General features: G+C 34.8%; 1 protein-coding gene across 4 annotated transcripts; it reads left to right on the forward strand.

The window, feature by feature from the left end:
• Positions 1 to 8676: 8676 nt before the first annotated feature.
• Positions 8677 to 24116, forward strand: LOC107197146 (complement component receptor 1-like protein). 4 transcript variants are annotated; one of them, XM_049462697.1, is made up of 16 exons: positions 8677 to 8802; positions 9574 to 10057; positions 11362 to 11427; positions 12971 to 13156; positions 13291 to 13390; positions 14525 to 14598; positions 14779 to 14961; positions 16462 to 16635; positions 17643 to 17822; positions 18174 to 18353; positions 19523 to 19699; positions 20509 to 20688; positions 20802 to 20855; positions 21083 to 21119; positions 22026 to 22084; positions 22274 to 24116. In XM_049462697.1, the coding sequence occupies exons 2-15, from the start codon at positions 10000 to 10002 to the stop codon at positions 22066 to 22068; spliced, it is 1692 nt and encodes a 563-aa protein (XP_049318654.1). In that variant the 5' UTR covers positions 8677 to 8802; positions 9574 to 9999; the 3' UTR covers positions 22069 to 22084; positions 22274 to 24116. The 4 variants fall into 4 exon arrangements, with proteins under 4 accessions (XP_049318654.1, XP_049318653.1, XP_022532869.2 ...); XM_049462696.1 differs by lacking the exon at positions 22026 to 22084; XM_022677148.2 differs by lacking the exon at positions 22026 to 22084 and having other exon boundaries at positions 9615 to 10057.
• The last annotated feature ends 600 nt before the right edge of the window (positions 24117 to 24716 follow it).

The raw sequence follows: 24716 nt of genomic DNA on the forward strand, positions 1-24716 counted from the left end.
GAGCTTTAAATCAGATTTAGATATTTATTTATTTAATTACGTTTATTCTATATTAAATCTCTTGTAAAAATAAATGTCAGTTAAATCCAGTTTATTGATTGTTTTAACAAGCATGTGATGTTTAACGTTTATCAGTTACATTTTCTTACTGTTTGAGGCTTAGTTAGAAAATAGAAAATTAGGTGTAAAACCTTAACATTATATATATATATATATATATATATATATATATATATATATATATATATATATATATATATATATATATATTTTTTTTTTTTTTTATTTATTTATTTTATTTTATTTTTTTGCATTTAATACTGTAAAGAACAAATTATTTTTTTATTAATGTGATGGTTATGTATGGTTTTATGATTATATAATTTAACCTGATAAAATAAAGAATCATTTAGACAATTATTCTTTTCATTTTCCATGGAAAATCTGAAAATTAGGTAAATTAAAAAAATATATTTTTTTTATTACACCAAATAGAAGAAAACTATAGGAGTCTGTTGCGTCGCCTAAGCCTTTTTTTCTTAATGGCTTTATTTTTACCCTTATATTACTTTTACTTTACTACTTTAAGTAGTGTTAAAACCAGTACTTTTACACTTTACACCTTAACTTCTACAGAAGTATTTTAAACACAAGTATCTATACTTCTACCTGCAGAGTAATGAATGGAGATACTTTCTTTTACTTTGCCCAATAGCCTATGCAACTATAATAAATTGAAACCCTCGGTTTCTCAGTAACAATGACCACAGCTATTTTTGGAAGCACCTGCTGGCAGAAAAGAAGGCCATAAAAAACCACAGTCCATCTCTGCATAACATCCTGTTCCAGAGGACCGAGTGTTCAAACCCCATCATTAGAAAATGAGGGTCTTTTACCTCCTGCTCTTTTCTCAGGGTAAGTTTTTAAACTTTTATTCAAACATTATTATGTTTTTCTGGTTTATATCTGTTTCCTATCAAGTGTTGTTCTTTTTTAATGTAAGATATTTTATTATTATAGCTTGCTACCAAAAAAACCCTGTAAAAAATCAATGTGTTGCTTTCTCTAGAACTGTTACATCTCTGCCTTACACATGTAATACCTTCTATTAATACTGGAGACTCAAGACTCTTTCTAATATTTTCTTCTTTGGAATAAATTTACTTGAAAATAACTTAAAATAAAATGTTTAAAAATATATATATTTTTAGTAAAAAAAAAAAGTCCATTTTTTTTCCCCGTGCTCACATAAAAACAATTGGGCAAATCTAAAAAGTTTATCAGTACATATTAAAAGTCTGTCTTGACAGAGATTTATAAATATTAAACTCTGGGTCTTTGCTCAGACTCAAAAGATGTGCACAACAGGAAAAATATGTTTTTCATGGCTCAAAATGTGCAAAAAGCATTAACTAATTCTCTTAATTAATCATGGCTGTGTTTTGTGCATAACGTGCAATAAACCAATTAGTATGACATTTGCTAATCATTTACTTTAAGAGTCAGATGAGCTCTATTTTGGTGGCCTGAAATACAGGTGCTCCACTGACAGATTAAAACCCTGACAACAGTCAACAGTCAGTCGTCCAATCTTATCTTAACCATGAAGGAGCACTCTGCACACTGTGCGCTCTGAGTGTGTGTACACACACACAAACCCAGCTTTTACATCGACAATAAACAGAATAAAGAATAAAATAACATTGTTGTTCTCCTAAAATAAGCTGCTGGTGTATCTTCACAGCGTGAATGTGCAGGTCAGTATCCTGTATCTGCTGAGATGCACAAAAAAGCGCTGTGCTGTTAAGATACGAACGCGCCAAAGTCAGAGCTCACCTGCCTCTTAAAGGGAATGACTACTAGCACACTGATTGGTTATTTCTTGTTATGCCCAAAATTAACCACACCCATTATTAATTAAGAGAATTAATACATGCCTTTTGTGCATTTCGAGAGGCGCAAAGTGTATTTTTTTGTGCCCTTATGATACCAAAGACAGACCCCAAACGTCCTCTACTTGCTACAACCTGACATTCTTATTTTTAATCGATTCATTGATTACAAACAGATTTATTCTTGTCACTTCATTTTCCAGCAGTCAGTGCGCAGCTTCAGTGTGACAAAACCATTATCCGCGCCACAATCGGGAGAACGCTGGATCTCGCATGTACGTTTGGTGCAAACCGGTACCGCTTCAGCAGGAAGTACTGGTGTGCTGGGGAGTCCAGGAGCACTTGTGAGATTCTGATGGATACGGATGGGTTCACCAAGGCTCAGCTGAGGAGTCGGGCTCGCATTGCCGAAACAGGGTTCAGAAACTTCCACATCCAAATAACAGGACTCCAACTGAGCGACACCGGAGTCTACTGGGTTGGAATTGAAAAAGATTATGCTGACATCATGGTTAAGATCCAGCTGGAAGTAACAGAAGGTAAGGATTTGTGTGTATGAACCATATGACAATTTATTAGAAAGCCCATCCATATATATATAGGCTATAAAGCGATGAATCTGTATCTCTGGAGTGATGAATCTCTTTCCAGTTTCTTTGGATTGAACTTATCAACCAACATTAGTACCCGACCTTGTTCCAAATGTTCCAAAGTCTAATGTTTGGTAGAGGGGGGATTATGGTGTTAGATACTATGGTTCCATTCCCTTTTGTTCTAGAGAAGCGAAGCCAAAATTGTCTGTCTTGTTGTCAAACAACAAGTGCATTTTCAATTTAACATACTTTATAAAAAATACACATTAAATATGCTTTCTCTGATTTGCATAAAATGTATTTTTAGCCATGTTTTAAATTAAACATTGTGTTGATAGAAAATATATATAGTGGCAATAAATACTGCTCAAAGTGCACTTTAGTGTGTGTTTTTTTTAAAGCAATATGTGCATCAATAGGCAAAGTAGTACATTTACAATATACTTCAAGTGTACTAAAAAGGTGTGTTTAAATATAGCATAATTACAACTAAAATGAACTTAAGTTGCCATAAGTTCAATAAGTTCCAAAATAGTACATTGAGTATGTATTTAAGTACATGTTTTAATTTTAAATAAGAATGTGCTTTTCCATGTAAAGTATACGTTTAAAAAATATACTTTATGCTTTTTTCATGGGTAAATAGCCAGTTTGTCTAAAAACAGTAAAACAATCACAATAAAACCATCATTAAAATCATTAGTTTTATTATAAAATGATTTACACTTCCAACAAATTATAAACAACACTATCGGAGCTCAGCTCTATTCACTCTTTTTTTTTCAGCTGAGAAAGACTAAAACACTATCTGTACTCAGTCCACACTACAAAATGAAAATAACTTTATACAGTGTTTTTTATTAATGCAACCAACAGCACACAATCACACCACATGAATAATAATAGGATGATTGAACAAAAGGGACTATTTATACAAACGGAAGAGGACAGGAAACAGGGAACACCTAGGGCCAGGTAACAAAGGGGGTGGAGCTACAACTGAACACAGGTAAAAAAAAACCCAAAAAAAACAATAAAGGCAGAAACATGGTAGAAAAGTAGTCTAGTCTTGGAAATCTATCAAAATTGCCAAAAAAGTCATATTTAATTTTTATTAAGCATAATAAATGAGTTTAAGTCACACTCTTGAACATTATCCAAAAAGGGTACAATCAAATGATCTGATCAGCTGAGGGTGTAAGTGATTTTTACCCCAGGTGGACATGCAGCATCATGAATATATACATATACAAAACTGGTGAGTTCAATTCTTGTTTTTAATTCTCTTAAAGACATATGGTGTAACTCATTCTAGAAAAGAGTTCACTGAAAGATGAATATTGCCATGACGCCTGCGGTGACTGGGCTCAAATTTCCTTCCACAGCCGTATAGCGGGACGGTAAGGTGGGTGTCACACTGCCAGTTAGCGGAAAAGAGAAAAAGATGTTTCTAAGAAGGTGAAAGTGAAAGGTAAAGCAGAAGGTCACTGATCATTTAGACATTAGTGGTTTTATAGGAGTCTCAGAACCATCTCTGAGATCTGTAATCTGATTTTACCAACATTTCCTACCTCATAATGCTGTTAGCAGACAGCAGCTGGTCAGGATGCAGAATCCAGGATTTCAACAACATTAGGAAATATGAAAACTTACATTTAAATTTTTATTACATTAGTAAAATCTTGTGTAATAACTCAATATAATCTTTTCTTTTAGTTGATGTCTCAAGATTTTTTGACACTATGACTTTTAAGATCTGGACCAGTATTATTACTCATTTTTCAGCCCACTGAGAAAGCCCACACACACACACACACACACAAATACAAATGAACGGAGAACATATTCCACTAAACACCTTTTTTACTTTTTTTAGAACTTCCACATTTATTGGCACCTTTGAATCATTATGACATTTATTTACTGTATCGCTCACATTATTATTATTATTTTCAGGTATTTTATTTTATATTTAGTTTATTGTTGATATACAGGTTGGGTTTATGACATAAAACGTTGCTGTAAAAGTAACAAAAAGTTTATGTAAAAGCTGCAATATCAGAAAATATCATACATACACCAATCAAGAGGAAGCTGGATGATCACAAGCCATCAAACCACCACACTGAACTGCTTATATTTGCTTTTACACCAGGAGTAAAGCAGCATAAAGTTATCCAAAAGCAGTGTGTAAGACTGGTGGAGAATAGAGAATAGAATAAAAAAAACTGTGATTAAAAACCACCAGGGTTATTGCACTAGATATTGATTTCTGAACTCTTAAAACTTTATGAATATGAACTTGTTTTCTTTGCATTATTTGAGGTCTGAAAGCTCTGCATCTTTTTTGTTATTTCAGCCATTTCTCATTTTCTGTAAATAAATGCTCTAAATGAGAATATTTTTATTTGGAATTTGGGAGAAATGTTGTCTGTAGTTTATAGAATAAAACAACAATGTTCATTTTACTCAAACATAAACCTATAAATAGCAAAATCAGAGAAACTGATTCAGAAACTGAAGTGCTCTCTTCATTTTTTCCAGAGTTGTAGATGAACACATACACACAGTAACTGATCATTTGTGTTTCAGAGGCTGTGAGCAGGCCGGAGGTGAGGCCGGTGGGATCTCCTCTGCTGACGTGTGAGGGTCGGCCGCTGACGCTGCGCTGCAGGAGTGAGAGAGGCTCTAATGTTCAGTACAGCTGGTTCAGAAACTCCAATTCTGAAGCTGTTCTCCTACAGAGTTCCTCAGATCTCCTCCTGCACTGTGCTTTAATCACACAGGATCATCTGTTCATCTGCTCAGCCCAAAACACAGCGAGCAGAGAGAACAGCACAGCTGTCTTCATCCAGCTCCTGCAGCCTGGACACCAGGAGCACTGCATCTATTCAGTCACCTCTAAAGGTCCTCAATCATTAGCTATTTATTTTAACCTCCTGAGACCTGGGCTTTCTTTAATAATCCTAACAAGTATCAAAACTAAACTTTGTCTTTGTACATTAGGTCATTTTTGCAAAAAAAAAAAAGAAGAAAAAAAAGTAGTTTATTTTAGCATTTAAAAAATATCCTTGCCATTTGGGATCAAAAGGACCCAGAAAACCAGAGTCAGAAAAACTAATTTTATCTTTATATAGTAAGTATATAATTTACTTTATATAGTAAATAAACTAGTGTCAAACATAAAATTGGTAGTTTGGAGTTAATTCAAATCGCTTAAATTCAGGTTTTAAAAAATTCAGGTTGTAAAAAATTACATTGTAAAAATTCAGGTTGTAAAAATTCAGGTTGTAAAATTCTGTATTTTAAATTCAGGTTGTAAAAATTGAGGTAATTAAAATTCAGGTCATTAAAATTAAGGTCGTTAATCCAAATTTTTGGATTATTAGGATCTAACAAGTATCAAAATTGAACATTTTCTTTGTACAGTAATTCATTTTGTAAAAAATAAAATAAGTAGTTTATTTTAGCCTTTAAAAATTATCCTTGTCATTTGGGATCAGAAGGACCCAGAAAACCAGCGTCACAAAACCAAATTTTATCTTTATACAGTAATAAAGTAATTTAGTTTCAAACATAAAATTAGATTGGAATTTTTACCTGTGCCATCTTTTTGTCTGGACTGGCTGTAGAAACTGTTGACTGGGATTCCCACAATCTTCTTTTCAATCAATTTTAATGAGTGTAATGTTGTTATGTGACCACTAGATGGTATGAGATTTAATCCATTTGATGCCAAAGGGGCCAACATTTTAAACATGTTATTAGAATAAGTAAGTTAGGTATCATTGTGCAGAGAAACAGTACTGTAATGTTCACATATGAAGAAAGCAGGGTATCAGGAGGTTAATTACCTTGATTTTTTTAAATTATGGAGAAAATATGAAATAAATATAAAAGAATTGTGCTGCCATTGTTCTCCCTTACAGGAATTGAAGTCTACAACTGTCTGACAACTACACTCCCACCCACCACGACCCCCGCACCCATCAGCACTGCCCAGACCACAGTGGAGCTCCTCAGTTCACCACTCGCCTCTTTTCACAGTGAATGGCAAAACCAGTCAGTTCCTGCCAATCAAACGTGGATAGAGCGATTCTTTCTCAGGTGTGCACAAGAAAATAGTCACAGTTGCATAAAAAAAAAACACTTTTTTATATTTGTCTTTATATTATGTCAAATGGTCCAATAGAAATGTTGCAAAAATGGTCCAATAGAAATGCTCCAAAACTAAAAAAAAACTTGGACTTAATTTTTAAATATCTTTTACATTGACCTCCACTTTTTCTGCTACTGTAAAATTTCCCTTTTGGAGACAAATCACTCTCCAAAGTGGAGATACATCTTTTTTTTTTTTTTTTTTAACTAAAAAATTCAGGTCGTTAAAATTCAAATAGTTTAAATTCAGGTTGTTAAAATTTAGCTAATTGAAATTCAGGATGTAAAAATTCAGGTCGTTTTCAATTTATTTAAGAACTAACAATTTGTATTACTTATTGAAAAATCATTCAAAGACTTGGATGAATATTAATTAGAAATATAAATTATGCATGTTCAGAAATTGATAAAGCTTGCTTATTTTTCTCAGGTCATGGTCCGGAGTCCCGCTGTGGTACGACGTGATTCGCTGGGTCCTCTTCATCACTTTGGCCGCCACTGTTGGCCTCGTGCAATTACGGACATGTTGCACCAGAAACAGCAGAAATAAAGTTCCTCAAAACTCCAAAAACACATCTGACTGTACCAGAGTATACTGTTCCACACGGAAATGCAATATATGACATTATATATTTTTTATTCAGTGTGTTTCTTTATTTTTTTATTTTATTTATTTTCTACTTCACAGATTTTTTTGTTTTATTGCTTGATGCTTCTTCTCTTCCCTTCCATAGAGTTGAATTGGAGGTTACAGAGTATATCCTTTTGAAGCATGTTTTGTAGTAACTTTATGTATTTTTTCTGCTGTGGTCCAGTATTAATCATGCTGTATTACCACTCGTATTCCCTGAAATGTACTTTTGTTCATGTACAGAGTGTTTATCTACCTTTTTGGTGGGCAGAGAGGAAGAAGAAGAATGTTTTATTTTTATTACTTTTAATCAAATTGTGTTTTGTGTTTGTGGTTTGTTTCTCAGCTTTAAATGTGCCTTAATTAATAAAAGTGTTTTTAAAGGGTAACAAACCCCCTGATTTTTGCTGACTCCACCCTCAGCTTAAACATGTCAGGGGTAGTTTGGGAGGGGCACTGGGTGATGTATGGGTTTATAGGCAGCTGGAGAATCTTTTGTTTTTAATGCAGTATTATCAACATATACCAAAATACAAAATGTAACTCATTATTCTTGACATACAGCGCTGGAATAAAATGAAGAGACCACTTTAGTTTCTTAATCAGTTTCTCTGATTTTGCTATTTCTAGGTATATGTTTGAATAAAACATTTCTCCCAAGTTCAAAAGAAACATATTGTCATTTAGAGCATTTATTTGCAGAAAATGAGAAATGGCTGAAATAACCAAAAAGATGCAGAGCTTTCAGACCTCAAATAATAAAAAAAAAACAAGTTCATATTCATAAAGTTTTTAAAGGAATAACCATGGTTTTTAATCACAGTTTTCGAGCATCTAGGCATGTTCTTCTCCACCAGTCTTACGCACTACTTTTGGATAATTAATGCCACACCTATTGCAACAATTTAAGCAGTTCAGCTTGGTTTGATGGCTTCTGTTCATCCATATTTCTCTTGATTATATTCCAAAAGTTTTTTTAAATTGGTAAAATGAAAGAAACTTATAATTTTAAGTGGTCTCTATTTTTTTTTTCCAGAGCTGTACTTTTGCTATCTGGGTCGAGCAAAGGCAGCTGGGGAATCTGTTGTTTTTAATGCAGTATTATCAACATATATCAAAATACAAAATGTGTTTTATTATTCTTGGCATATGGCAAAGGGGAAAAAAGTAGGGGAATAAATACATAAAATAAAAAAAGGAAATTTCACAGTATAAAAACCACACTTTCATATTTATGAAATTTGGGCAAAAGAAAAGTCAAAATTTTATTAGGTCATTTATTGTATTATACTGGAAAAAACACAGATCGTAATAGTTTTTATTATACTGTGATAAACACTGTAACCCCGCCACCTTTACTTTCACTTTCTTCAGTGGGCGGGGCAGAGAGCTGCTCCACTTCCGCCCCGTTTCCGGTAGTGTACACAGAGCCCAGCAGCGGTGCAGCTAACTCTGCTCTCACAGAGAAAACAAAGAGATTTTACAGCTTTAAGCTTCATTAAAGGCTTTACTGGACCCGGACACACAGGTATTTCACTCATACAGACTCACACATGCTGTTAAAGTTATATAACGTTAGCTAAATTTAGCGTTTATCTCAGTTTAATTCGTAATATTATTAGATACAGGCCTGTAACCCACAGCAGCCACTCAAACACACGCGCAGCTAACCAGCTCAAAACAGTACCAACATGTAGTTTAAGTTTCTTAAAGTCTATTAAGTATTACTGCTATATTATTATTTCTGCTTATATTTCATGATCACAGGAATACTTAATGCGTGATTATTTTGAGAATGTTATCGTATCGTTTTTCTTTCATATACTTGAAAGAAAATACTATGAAAATACGCGTAAAATATACTTGCAAATGTATTTTTCAAGCAGTATGCTTTAAATTAAACAATGCATTGATAGAAAATAAATCTAGTGGCATTAAATACTGCTTAAAGTGCATTTTACTGTGATTTTTCCCAGTAGCATTAAGGTGCACACAATATATACATCAATATGCAAAGTAGTAGATTTACATTATACTTCAAGTGTATTAAAAATGATGTTTAAAACATATACTTAAATCTACTTACCGGTAAGTTTACAAAAGTTATACGAAAAAAATGCTCAAAATCACAATCTAATGCTTTTATGTTGTAGTAAAGTATAGCTTTGTGTTATGTTACAAAATAGTACATTTAGTATGTATTTAAGTATGTATTAATTTTAATGCTAAAAGTATTTACTTTTCTATGTTAAGTATACTTTAAAAAATATACTTGAATACACTTCTTTTGCAAATGTAGTTAGATGGACTGTGTACTAAACCCGTGTTTGGTGTTGAGAGTGTGGACACGGCCTGAGAAATGAGCATCCAGAGCACCTAGAGTTTCCAGAGCATCCAGAGCATCTACAGCATACAGGGTATCCAGAGCACACAGAATATCCAGAGCATCTACAGCATCCAGAGTATCCAGAGCACCCAAAGCATCCAGAGCATCTACAGCATCCAGAGTATCTAGAGCACCCAAAGTATCCAGAGCACCCAAAGCATCCAGAGTATCCAGAGCACCCAGAATATCCAGAGCATCTACAGCATCCAGAGTATCCAGAGCACCCAAAGCATCCAGAGCACCCAAAGTATCCAGAGCACCCAAAGTATCCAGAGCACCCAGAATATCCAGAGCATCCAGAGCATCTAGAGCATCCAGAGCACCCACATCAAGGGGAAGATGCTGTGCAACACCTTCCTGTTACTCTTGTTTCTCCTTAAAGCTGTGAACATTAGAGGTGAGCTCTGTTACTCATTCTAAACAGCTCTATCTGGCTGGTATTTAGTTTGTGTTACGTGATACAGAATCACAATATTGTAATATCATCATTATTGTGGGCAATGTATCGTGATAATCCTGTATCGTGAGATGCCTTGTGATTCCCACCACTTATATAATAGATAATATATATCACACTTATCAGTCATAACATTAAAACCATCTCCTTCTTCCCGGATTAATGATCCTACTCTTAAATTGGGTCTTTCCACTTTTTCTCATCAACCAATAACAGCTCTTGCGCGATACACTACCATCTAAAAGCGGAAGTTGATCTAATGCTACATGAGTCTATTTTTAAAGCCACAGCAAAGTTTAATTTCTGATATTCTTCTTTTGGTCACTGATAACTTTAAAAAAAAAAAAACATTGTAGCCATTAAATATGTTAAAATTTACATCAGTACAGCCATAGAAAGTGATGTACGCTTTATTTTTGCTGTTTGAGTGACTTTTTACATTGGGTGGTAAAAGTCTTAGTGTTTAGAGGGAAACTGTGGTAACAAAAACAGAGTAAGTAACAGATGATCACTACACAGGAAGTGCAGCTCAAACATTCGGAGCCTTATCTTACACCCTGCGAAGAACACAATGTGACGCTTTATGCCATCTTACACCCCGCCAACAGTCTATTTTCTCACCTTGCACCTATGCCGTTAAAATAGCGACATGAGGTGTATTCAGGCAAATTTCTGGATTATCGCTATCTTGGCAGTGAAAAACACAGGTGTGCCATTGACAGATTTAAATCCTGACAACAGCCATATGTTTATTGCTATCTTGGCAACGCAGGGGAGGTGTGTGCTCAGCTCAGCTTGTGTACACCTGCAGCGGGCAAACTTAACTTTTACATCAACATCAAACAGAATAAAGAATAAAATAGCTGGAAATTGCTGTTCCTGTAAATAAGATGCTGATGTACCTTTATAGCATGAATGTGCAGGTCAATATCCATCTGCTGAGACTTGCAAAAGCTCAGCGCTGTTAAGATATTAATGTGCCAAAGTCAGAGCTCACCTGGTTCTTTGAAGGAAATGGCTGATTGTTTCTTTTTTTATGTTACACCTAAAACACACCTATAATTAATTAAGATAATCAGTTAGTGCATGCCTTTGGCACATTTCAAGCCGAGCATGGTGTACTTTTCCCGTTGTTACGATAGCAAAGACACAGTGACACACTCTAAATCAAGACGTACAGTGTAAAGTTGACAGCTTTTCTATAGATCACTAAAACAGGGTCCTTTATCTTTTTATTATTTCAGGTGGCACAACTGCTGTCCCCGAACTCCTGGCGACCCAGAATCCACCAGAATCTACGACCACTTCAGGTAAGTTCATAAATATATATAATGTAGTTATGTCCCAACACCTTAGCAGCCTTAATAAATGTCCTGTAATGGTTTTGAAAGTGGGGGTAACTGATGATCTCTTTCTATCTAGTCTAGTGTATCTATTTATTAAATTAGTGAACAATAGTTAGCTGGTTAGCTAGGTAGTAACTGTTACTGTGAAACTGATTGCATTACATTACTCTTTTTGCTCTATTTTTACACAAAAAGGCTTCACCTTATCAAGGTGATGTAACAAAGAAATTATTATTACTACTAATATTATTACACTACAAAACAAAAAATAGTAGAAAAGTTTCATTATTTTAAGCTGATGCCCATGCACCCCTTTTGGATGTACAGCCTCTGCAGCATTTTCCTATTTTGCCTATGCAACGGCCCAGCTCTGGTAGTGATAATATGATAGGATATTAACAACATCCTACAGAAAATTGTATAACTGTTCATTTTGGTCAATGGTTTTATTTTAGACTTGAAAATTTGTATTTTAGACTATTTTTTTTTTAAAGTTAGCTAGAGCTTTAAAATTACACAGATAGCTTGTCTTTTTAATTCTATTGTTTATTTTAAAGGAGAACTCTGGTGTAAAATGGACTTTGGGCATAGTAAAACATAATTTAAAAGTACTTACCTATGTTAAATAGCACACCGCTGCTCTCCCGCAGCGTTCCGAGACCCAGAAATGTTTATGTTTTTTGCCCAGCACTCTTTACAACGGCCACTTAGGGGCATATTTGCACCAATAAATCACTTTTTACACTGTTATCAAGCTCAAAGTAGCTCCACACCTCATTGGTAGAATCTGGAGAGCCATTACTTCTTTTAAAACGAGGCATTAATAACTTTAAAAGTGCACAATAAGCTTAATAAAAAAACTCTGTTCACATCCTATAACGCTAGCTGTCAGCTCCGGGCGCCGCCATCACTGTACTGATAATGACATAGGCATATATATATATATATATATATATATATATACATAGACTCTGCATAGTCTGCCTCCTACCATAGCAGCTGGTGCCCAGTGCATTTATTCATTTACACTAAGAAAGGGGTTTAATACACCTATAATAATCACAACTCTACCAATTTTTACCCGATTTACACACGGTTTGGTTTGTTACAAATGGCAGAGATGTAGTAATGACAACACATTATAAATATGTGCTTTCATGCTAAAATACTTCATATGATGCTCTTTAACAAAGACAGACATATGATATAGCATATTAATATGCCAGGTTTCACTTTAACAGCATCTGGTTTTTGCCATATTATAGAGTATATTGCTATTTCTCTTTAGAATATCGATATTAGAAATGCACAGAGTGTTTGGCAACCGAAAATGTCACATAATGGGCTCTTAGTGTTCGTCAACAGAGGTTAAAATCTCTTAGTGTTAGGCTTTTTTATTTATTAAGCAGCGGCGGCCGGTTCCCAACCCACCCCCAAGGATTTATACACAGTTCTGAAATGTAATCTCTGTATTTATTTATTTATTTATTTATTTTTATCTTTCCAGCTCAATGCCAAAGACCCACTTTACCAGCTAACGTGATTCTGAAGGCTGACTCATACAAAGAGATATATGAAAAGGACTCCACTGCAAAGCTGGATTGTGCACTTGGCTATACACGAGCTACTTTTGTCAGCAGAACCATCAAATGCCTTGGAGGCATTTGGACAGAAACTGAATTTCGATGCAAAAGTAATTCTGTTTAGCTTTCCTACTAAACCGTTTGTCTTAATTTGTCTATGGCTGCATTCACACTGCAAATGTTGAGAAGCAATGTCTGTGTCTTTGGAGTTTAAATATGTCTTACATATATTTTTCTTTTACAGAAAAGTCCTGTGGAGCTCTTAAAGATATCCCTAATGGGAGATATTTGATTACAGAAGGAATCGAGTTTGGAGCGAAAGTGAAGGCTGAATGTGACCTCGGGTGGGTGAAACTATATTGTTGATAAGTGGTTTTGTTTTGCATGAATTTTAAGATTATGTGCATGCCTGTAAACCAAAACTGGTATAGCATCAGAATAATATCTTAGAAATTGCCAAAATGGATTTGAAACAAAGCAATCAGGATTTAAATTCAGCTTTAATTGTTCTTTCTCGTATCGCTAAGCTTTACCATTTTTGAGCCACTGCTAAAGCTTCAGCTGTCTCTGTCTCAAAGATTGGCTTTTTATTTTCAGTCCAATGATGGTTTCTTTACTATTCTCAACACTTTAGGTTAAGATTACCACGAATAGCTACCTAAAGCAAATTCAACACTAATTTGTCATGAAACAACAAGTGAACAGGCCCAACATGATAAAACCAGGCCAAAACTGCTTATCAGTTAATTGTCCAATTACATTTAAGCATGTGGCAGGGTTCATAGTATAATAATCATGATGCATTTAAAAAATGAGAATATCATTGAAAAGTTACTTTATTCTTTATTTTAGTAATTTATTTTATTATATATAGATGTATTACACACAGAGTGATTTATTTTAAGCTATTATTTTATTTTAAGCCAATGAAAACCCAAAAATCAGTGTCAGTACTTTTGGCAGTGTGGGCAGTGTGCCAAGTCCTGCTGGAAAATGAAATCCACATCTCCGGAAAAATTGTCAGCAGAGGGAAGCATTAATTGCTGTAAGCCATAAAACAACAATAAAAGAAAGAAAGAAACTTTTAAAATAGATAAATAAAATATATCTATACGAGTTACTAAAATTAATAGCTTTTCTGTGATATTGTAGTTTTTTTTAATGCGGTAGTAATGCTTATAATAATAATATCTTAAGTTTTGACCATTCCGAATGAATTATATAATAATGTCTATAACTCTCATAAATACTGTTAATTCATGTTTTCTTTTTGTAAAGTGTCTTTTGTATTTTTATATAATCAGCATCAGAAGATTTGATGTGTATATATATGTGTGTGTGTGTGTATATATATATATATATATATATATATATATATATATATATATATTCCTAGAAAACTTGGCCAATGCAAATGCCAACATGCATGCAGATTTTTATTATATTTAAACAAAAAAAAATAATGTGTCTGCCCACAGCTATGAACTTTATGGATCTGACACTAGGGTTTGCAGTCATAATGGATGGAGTGGGAGAGACCTTGAGTGTGAAGGTTTGCTATTTTTATGTATAAATTTAGAATTAAAATGTGTGTTTATGCTCCTTTTGAAATCTCTGTAGCTACACCCTCAGTTTGAAGGAAGTTAAATAGAATATACATTTATTTTATAATCGTCCCTTTCTATAATTAGTAAAAAAATATTATACATTAATGTGTTTTTTTTCTCTTTAGTGGTGAAATGTACAGAAGTTCCCACCATAGAGAATGGAAAACCTGAAGAAGAACCATACAGCCAGTATGAATTTGGACAGTCAATTTCATACAGGTGTAATAAAGATTTTGATATGTTTGGAGACTCAACAATAACATGTTCAAAATATGGACTTTTTCAGCCGGCTCCTCCTGAGTGTTTAAGTGAGTTATTAAATCATTATATATATATAATATATAAATAAAATATATCCTGTAGGTTTGAAGTTTTTTTTTTTTTTTTTGGTTATCAAAAGCTTTGTTAAAAAATTGGTTTTATTTAACAAATTCAGAATAGTCTACCAGCCAAACATATTTTTCTGATGATCTTCCTGTATTATTTACAGTGGTCTAATGTAAAATACTTTCTGACCCTAATGTTTTTACAGTGGTGGTGATAAGAACTGAAGGTCACAGTTTCTTTTGTTTTTTTACCATCAAAAAACTAGAGTGAACTCATGTCTTCTGATTGGTAAATGTAATTTTTATTTATGATAGGAAAAATAATGGTAAAAATACAGATTATTTTGGTCGTATTTATCTTTTATTAGTATATTTAGCTTTTACCTCTTTTTTCAATGACAACACACTAAACAGCATTACTAGAACAGCTTATTTAATATTGTTAAATAGAAATATAGATATATACGTTTCTGCAGAACTGCATTAGCACAGTGACATTGGTACACAACACTTTATTATGGTTTGAATCAGAACTTTGTTAAGGACGTTTGAGTCATTGTCTTGTTGCATGACCCAGCTGGGCTTGAGCTTTATGTAACAACCTTGAATTATCTCAGAAAATTCCCAGATGTAGCAAGACTCCTTTAAATAAAAACCTTGTCATAGCAGTTATTGAGCAGTTTTAAAGTAATTAACACTTCGAGTGTCATCTCCACCACAATTTTCACCACAATCTTACATTGTTTAAAATATTCATTTTCATACTGGACCACTCTTAATGGCTTAATGACAAACATAATGGCAACAGTTTAATTTAAGTTAAAGAATTGCCTGTGGGGATCCGAGTGAATCCCAGTCATGCAGCTTGCCAGCAGCTTCCAGAGCCCTGAGAGAGCACAAATGGCCTTTCTGGGTGGGTACAGTACAGTAGATGGCGCTCTCTCTTTCCCCTCATCACTTCTAGGGTGATGTGGATCAGCACAAGGCTGCGTCTGTGAGCTGATGTATCAGAGCCGAGTCGCTGCTGCGCTTTCCTCCGAGCGTTAGCACTGTGATGCTACTCGGCAATGCTACAGCATCAGCAGCAGTTCAAAAAAAAGAGGCGGAGTCTGACTTTACATGTATCGGTGGAGACGTGTGCTAGTCTTTACTACATCATTTAGTGAGAATGATAATATATTTAGAATTATTTAAACAACAAAAAAGATCTGTAATTCTGTCTTTAAAAAGTCTTATATTTGTATTTTGATATTCACTTTGAATTAGCACTTTATTATTATGGTAGATGTTTTGTTACATTATATTAGTTTGTTATGTCATTATTATTATTTAATACATTATATATTCAATATTAAATAGTAAAATCTATATTTTTCAATGTTATATTTGTTATAGTATTTTATATTTATATTCACAATTATTGCAAATATTGATGTTCTACATTAACTCATTTAACCGATGTTTATCCTTCACTTCATCCAGAAATTTCCTGTGCAAGGCCAGAGATTCCAGATGCAACAAGAACGGAAGGACGGTCCCCTTATAGATATAAATCTACTGTCCGATACGAGTGTAACCGTGGCTACAAAATGAATGGGGAAGGTTATCTAGTCTGTCAGAAAGATGGTTGGGTCCCACCCCCTCCAAACTGCACAAGTAAGAATAGAATAAACAGTCAACCAATCAATCAATCAATCAATCAATCAAGCAAGCAACAAAGCACAGATACACTGCCTGGCCCAAAAAAAAATATTTTGTTCAATCCAGTGGTGCATTAATTATTAATTTTTCACCAAGATCTTGCAGCAGCATTGATGATGGTAGAGTCTGACAGCTGCACAAAGCCTCTCTTCTCCATCCAGCACATCCCAAAGATTCTCAATGAGGTTAAGATCTGGACTCTGTGGTGAACTCTCTCTCAGTCCATGTGTGAAAATGATAAATGATGATCTCATGCTCTCTGAACCCTGAACTCTTTCACAATTCCAGGCCCATGAATCCTGGGAAGAAATATAAAATCCATTGATGAAGGAATAATCTGGTCTATATTCAGTATATTCAGGTAGACCCCATTCATTCTTTCAGCACATACTGTTGCTGAACCTAAACCTGCAGACCAACTGCAGCATCATTAACCAACCCCACATCATTTACTTAAATCCAGGTGGAGCTTTTTTTATTTTTTTGGCCAGGCAGTGTATAGTTACAGTGTAAAATATACAGTACTGATATAGTTATGGCTACACTTTTCCTGTCAGAAGTCTTTGAAGAATCTTAGCTAAAGTATAGTTTGCTGTAAGCTAACATTGATTGATCTGTGAAAAATACACAGTAATAAAAATATACTGTAAAGATGCTGAGAGTACAAATGTCTCAAAACAAAATTATATTATATCAGACCAATTGGTACTTTTGGCAGTGTGGGCAGTGTGCCAAGTCCTGCTGGAAAATGAAATCTGCATCTCCGTAAAAATTGTCAGCAGAGGAAAGCATGAAGTGCTGTAACTTTTCAGTGATATTCTAGTTTTTTGGAGATGCAGTAGTAGATGTTGTATTTTAATCTTTCTATTGTTAAAGTCATTTTTTTAAAAGTGATATGTTACTTTTATACTTTTTAGAGAAAATTTTTTGCCTGAAAAACTGTGCTTCTCTTGTTTCTCCAGTGGTGACATGTCCAAAGCCCTCTGTCTTCGATAATGGATATTTCAGTCCAGATAAGGAGCTGTATAAATATGAGGAAAAATTGACGTTTTCTTGTAAGAAAGGCTTTAGACTTGAAGGAGCTTCAGAAATCGTCTGTACCGTGGATGAAATTTTTAAACCTCCTCCTCCTCGCTGTGTGGGTGAGTAAAATCTCTGAAATATTTTGCTCTCAGGTAATAGAATGACTGTTACCATCCCCTTTTAAAAGATATTTAATAGGTATTTTCGAGGGTAAATAGGGATATAAAAAATGTAAATTATGGGAATAAAGAACTAGATTCAGGTGCAAAAGGAAACCAGAGTTTTTTACTGGTTGCTTTTAACAATTTACAATTGACAAATGACAAATAAAACACAAAACAAATAAGCTGTTACTTTCCACGAAGGTCTAAGGTGTGCTAAAATAATAAAAATCAATCATAAATCAGCTTATTATTATTGTTTTGTGAGAAGATGTGTCTGACAAAACTACAATCCATTTTTTTTTTTAGTGGTGACATGTCCAACACCTCCGTCTATAAGTAATGGACGAATTAATGATCCAATCCTGAATATATATAATTACGGACAAACAGTGACGTACTCCTGTATGGAAGGCTTTAGACTTCGAGGGGAATCGAGACTATCCTGCATAGAGACCGGAAAGTTTCATCCAAATCCTCCTACGTGTGGTGAGTGATTTCATTATTATTTTTTTTGTGTATAAGTTAGTGTGTTTGATTAGTTCCATGTTCAGTGTGAATTTATATACATATATTTTCAGTTATATACATGGTCAATGAAGCTGACGTTAAAGGAACAATTAGTAGTAAAGGAGAAAGAGTGTGTGAAATGGCTGTAGCAATCTGATTCAAAACACTGGAGAAAGTTCCCTGTGTTCTATACCTGGCAACCCAGGTGGGGAAATGGGACTGGGGGATTGATGGTGGGCAGAATCTATAGAGGCTATATCCCACTCTTCCACCAAAAGATCTCTGGACTTTAACTAGTTCCGTGGTGCTTTTTAGCAAACCAGCCCACGTTTCCACCAGTTATTGGAATCAAATATGTCACATCATACGTCACCATCAACAGAGGGCACCGCCCAGCACCTAGTATTCTTCGGTTCCCACTGTGAACGAATGTTCAAGGTTCAAAATTATATTTGCAAACCAGAATGGTGCCGGTTCCATGTCAGTAGAAAAGCACTATCAGATTACTGTGACAAACCATACAGTTCAAATAAGAAAATACTGGCTGAAGCTCTGCTGACAAGAGCTGCCAGTGCTTCCATGTTTCCTTCATATCGGATGATCTTAATGCAGTTATGAGTGTTCAGAAGCAGCCTTAACCAACTTGTTGTAATTGGTCCTAAAGTCTGAACCATCTAAAAGTCTTTTTCATACTGCAAACAAACCCAAACCATGATTTAGTTTATCCAGACTGAGGCAAGTTCTTCCACAATTTGGGTCTTTCACTTTTGGTCTGGGCCGTGGTTTGCAGTACGTTTCACACCTTCTAATTTGGTTTAGATCAAATTGAAAAGTCTCAAGGATTGGAGTAGCAACGTAAGAGTGAAAATAGCGCTTTTCCAGCAAAGTGGAACCCACACCGTTCGGGTTGTGAACCTGTTTTGTAGGTTCCGAAACCAGGAATATTTGTTTGCAGTGGGAACCGAAGAATACTAGGTCTTTTAATGGAAAAATGCCATGAGAGGCTGCCCCTAAGTCAACACCTTCAAGTGCGAATAGCGTTTGCAGATTAGCTACATAGACAATGAGTAATCCTTATTATTCTGTGTACTGCAAAAAAAAAACATGTGAATATCTATCTCCCAAAACTACTTTTGTTATACTTTCAGTGAGGACGTGTCCAGGACCTCCTGTTATAGCTAATGGAGAATTTGATCCAGTCCTGGTGCGGTATGATACTGGACAGGCAGTGACGTACTCCTGTATAAAAGGGTTCAGACTTCAAGGAGCTTCAAAAGTATCCTGCTCTGAGGAAGGAACTTTTAAACCAAATCCTCCTGAGTGTGGTGAGTGATGATCTCATTAATATTTTATTTAGTTTAGTGTTTAGTTTAGTTGTTTAAACAAATTTCCTTCCTCCACCCAACACTAACATTGGGGCCGTGTTATATTACTGTCAGATACAGATATCAGTATTACATTTCTTTAGTTTCTCTCTCGCACCGTCTGTCTGTCTGTCTATCTCTTTCACTCGTGTCATCTGTTTGTCTCTCTCTGGCACTGTCTGTCTGTCTCTCTCTCTTGCTCGTGCAGGCTGTCTGTCTCTCTCTCTCTCCATTTCTCACTCTCACGCTCTCTCTCTTTCGTTCGCACAGTCTGCCTGTCTATCTCTTTCACTCGTGTCATCTGTTTGTCTCTCTCTGGCACTGTCTGTCTGTCTCTCTCTCTTGCTCGTGCAGGCTGTCTGTCTCTCTCTCTCTCCATTTCTCACTCTCACGCTCTCTCTCTTTCGTTCGCACAGTCTGTCTGTCTATCTCTTTCACTCGTGTCATCTGTTTGTCTCTCTCTGGCACTGTCTGTCTGTCTCTCCCTCTTGCTCGTACAGGCTGTCTGTCTCTCTCTCTTTTTCTCACGCCCTCTATGCTCGCTCCGTCTGTCTGTCTTTCTCTTTCACTCATGTCATCTGTCTGTCTGTCTCTCTCTCTCGCGCGCTCTCTGTCTGTCTGTCTGTCTCTCTGTCTCTTTCGCTCACGACATCTTTCTCTCTTTCTCGCGCCGTCTGTCTGTCTGTCTCTATTTCTTTCATGCCATCTGTCTGTCTCTGTCTGTCTGTCTCCCTCTCACTTTAACGAAACTACAATTCTTATCTTTTCAGTGGAGACGTGTCCAACTCCTCCTACAATAAGTAATGGAGAATTTGATCCACACCTGAAGCAGTATGATCAGGGACAGAAAGTGACGTACTCTTGTCCAGTAGGCTACAGGCTTAATGGATTTTCAACAATAATCTGTTCTAAGGGTGGAAAATATCATCCTCCTCCTCCTACTCAGTGTGGTGAGTGATGATCTCATTAATATCCTTGTCTGATTGCTTTTTATTTGAATGTGTTGTTTAGAGTTTAGAGTTGAGTGTACAGATGAATAAAAGAAATGTGTGATGTTTTATAGAGCTCCATTGGGGCGCTATTGCCATCTTTACAACCACCCCACTCGCACTGTTGGGTAAGTGTTACAGTGATCTGCTGCCTCAGTAGACAAAGCTAGACAATCCATAGCTCTCATAAATGTCCATTCTTTAATTTCCTCACTTCATTTTGCTTTCTGCTCCCTTTTTCTGCAAGGGAAGCTATAGTTTGTAATTTATAAAAGTGTTTGCACCCTTTAAAATGAAGTTTTACTCTTATATATACAATTGGTTAAAAATGAGTTATTTTCTCTTTGTCATGAAGCCTTAGGTGGGGCTCTGTTTTTGAGGAACAAGAAAAAGTAAGTATATGGGATTACATTACACATTTTACATTTTCTGCAAGAACTTAAGCTGCACTTTACCTTTAGTTAATTAATAATCACAGGTTCCTGCTTACTGATGCACTGCTTGCAGCTTTAGCAGCTCTGTGTTCAGCATCTCTTTGATCATGCATTAACAGTGATGCTAATTTAACACTAATTGCCTCATAAAGCTGATAAATATGTATTGTATGGAGACCATAAAAAAAACACCTGAAGAACACATGTTGCTTAAATGAAGTCCTAAATGGCTTATGCTGCATTAGTTTCTAAAGTTCACCTGGGTGTAATGGTGTGACATCAAAAAAGTGGGCTTAGATAAAAAAGAAAAATTAGAATATCATTGAAAAGTTACTTTATTTCAGTTTACACTTCAAAATATAATATAGTTCTCCAGCACTATTAGCATTGGCTGCTAACCGCACCAAGCGCTAGCTCTTTGGCTATTCAGAAGTGAGTATTAGCGGCCTGTTGCTTGCTGTTAATCCCAGATAGCACTGCTGGAGCAGCATTAGCATTAGCTGCTAAGTGATCTGAGCGCTAGGTCTTTGGCCGTCCAGAGGTGAGTATTATCGGTCTGTACCCTGCTGCAAACCCTGGCTAGCACTGCTGATGCAGCATTAGCATTAGCCTTAGCCGCTAACCATAGTGGTTGGTTCTTTGCTGTTCAGAGGCGAGTATATTAGCTTTTCATTGGCTGTAAGCTTTATAATCATCAACAATAAAAGTAATAAACACTTAAAACAGATCACATCTCTGTAGTATAGGAGTTTAACATTTTCAACTGAATTACTGAAATAAAGTAACTTTTTTTTAATGATTTTCTTATTTTTTGAGATGCACCTGTAGTTAGGCGTTAAATGACCCATGCTAAACTTGTTGCAGTGCTGGAAAGGTGGCAGTCAAAACTGAAGAGGATGGGTTATAGCACTCGCACTATACTGGTAAGAAAAAAACGGAATGAGTTTTGATTATAAATAGCTTATAAAAAAAAATGTTGCAAAAAAAGCTTTTAATGTGCATCTGCCCCTTGCTTCTTCTGCTCTATCTCCTTCACGCCTCTAACAGATTAGTTAGACACTAATCAACAACTTCTGCTTCATCTCACTATATTTTTTTGTAATGTTCTTCAGATCTCAGAGCTATTCCATGTCCACGTTCGACATGAAGCCACTTTCAAATAAATTATTTTGAGCTGATGCTGAATGTAAACTCTGCCAGCCCCTGCACTTCCCACAGCTTCAGCATTAAGACCAGTTTAGATCATTCTCAGAAAGTTCTCTTCTAAAAGGTATTTAATGTTCATGCACTGAAAAAAAGTTCTGTACCAGTCAGAAGTTTGGACGCACCTCTTATTTAATGCGTTCATTTCCTTTTATGATGAGCTGGAGCTTTTTTCACATCGTGATTGAAAAGCAGCAGCTATTGTTCAGCACCTCCAGAAACTCCTTCCTTCGAGACGCATTAATATTAAACTACAGTGTAGAAAATACATTAAAATAATAAATAAAGAAAAACATTGAATGAGAAGTTGTTTCCAAACTTTTGACTGGTATAATATTTTGTGGCTGACCTGTACCACATAAATGAAGTCTTTTTGTCTTTTTGATAATTTTATATTAGTTATGTTTCATTCTGTTTTAAATTGGTTTCATGTGGCTTATGTTGTTTGTACGAAAAGTAATTAAATATTTTTTGTATATTTCTTTTTCAATCCCTGTTTAATATAAATACTCTGTAAAATTTAAAAAAAAGGCCCGCCCTCAGTAGTAAACCTCAGATTAAAAATTAAGAGAGGTTGAGTGAGATAGAATTATTTATTTATATATTTATGTAAATTTACTATTATTTACTTTAGAAGAACTATTAGAAATACTAGTGCATCTAAAAAAAATTCAGTAATGCTGAAAAGTTTTCTGGAGGTTATTTTGATATTGTCATTTAGCGCATTTATTTGCAGAAAATGAGAAATGGCTGAAATAACAAAAAAGATGCAGAGCTTTCAGACCTCAAATAATGCAAAGAAAACAAGTTCATATTCATAAAGTTTTAAGAGTTCAGAAATAATCAATATTTGGTGAAATATAACCCTTGTTTTAATCACAGTTTTTTTTCATGCATCTTGGCATCATGTTCTCCTCCACCAGTCTTACACACTGCTTTTGGATAACTTTATGCTGCTTTACTCCTGGTGCAAAAATTTAAGCAGTTTGTTTAAATCAAAGAAACTCATTCTTTTTAAGTGGTCTCTCATTTATTTCCAGAGCTATATATGATTTTCACATATTAAACTGAATTACTGAAGTACCAAAGTACCTTTTCAATGATATTCTATTTTTTTGAGATGCACTAGTATTGTTCTTCTAGAGTAAATAATAGACACGATACTGAATATTTGTACAGTATTTATAGTTTAGAACAAACAAAATATTGAAGTTTTCTACTTTTATTTAGTAGAATTAAGCACCTTTATTCCTTATATTCTCAACGTTACATGATGAATAGACCAATAGAATGTTAGGGGGCCACAATATTATACCAAGGGTCATGTAAAATAAAAAAGGCTGGGCTGTGCAGAAGGCCTGCCTTTTATATCCAAAGGCTTAGCCTAGCTAAAAGCTGTATGTGCTAAATACTTCCATGTTGTGTGTGTCTATATTTATGTGTCTTCTTCTGAATAATCCTGGGTGATAAAGCTTTCATTTATGTCAAACAATTCGCAAACGTTCTCTTTTTGTCAGTATTAAACTGTTCACTGTTTAAAAGCTGCTGTATTAGAGAAGCTGTTGGTGCAGGCATCTCTCACACTTCCTAAAGTCAGGCTCATTTTACTTTCCACTGTGTTTTTTTTAATGTTATTCTTTTAATATGTGTTGTTTTTTAGTGTAATGGTGAAAAGCAGCTTCTGATTCAGTGTTTATTAAAAAAAAACACACATTTAACAAGAGTGAATTAAAGATAAAATCATAAACACTGTATATGGCTCCTGAGTGTGTTTTTTTATGTGATAGATGTAATGCACCAATTAAATAAAATTAAACACCCTCTCTATGGTGAAACATGGTGGTGGTAGCATCATGCTGTGAAATTGTTTTTTTTTTTTTTAGCAGGGAGCTGGCTAGTAGTAACTAACTACAAATACTTTGTTATGCTAGAGAACTCCAGACAAACTCCAGTCCAACTAAACTTTAACTTTAATATATTTACATTCTACTAAAATAAATACATTCATTTTTAATGGGCATATATGCAGCTGAAAGACTAGGGAATAGCCTAGTGCATCCCAAATTATATTATTAACATTAACATTTTAATATTTTAACATTATAGTCATTATGGCTTCTTGAAAAATAGGTTTCGTTACATATATATATATCCTTACTGCTGAGATCACCTGTTAGTTAGCATTGAGCTGCTAGCTGCGTTCCATTTTTTTTAGTTATAACTACATAACTAAACACAGGAGTGAACTATACTATACTTTACTCAGTAAACTTCTGTTTAAAATATAAATATATGATGCTTATTTAAGGGAACAAACATGAACAAATAGTAGAATATTATTCACATTCACTA

This window comes from Astyanax mexicanus, chromosome 13 (assembly GCF_023375975.1).
Source record: "Astyanax mexicanus isolate ESR-SI-001 chromosome 13, AstMex3_surface, whole genome shotgun sequence".
Taxonomy (NCBI): Eukaryota; Metazoa; Chordata; class Actinopteri; order Characiformes; family Acestrorhamphidae; genus Astyanax; species Astyanax mexicanus.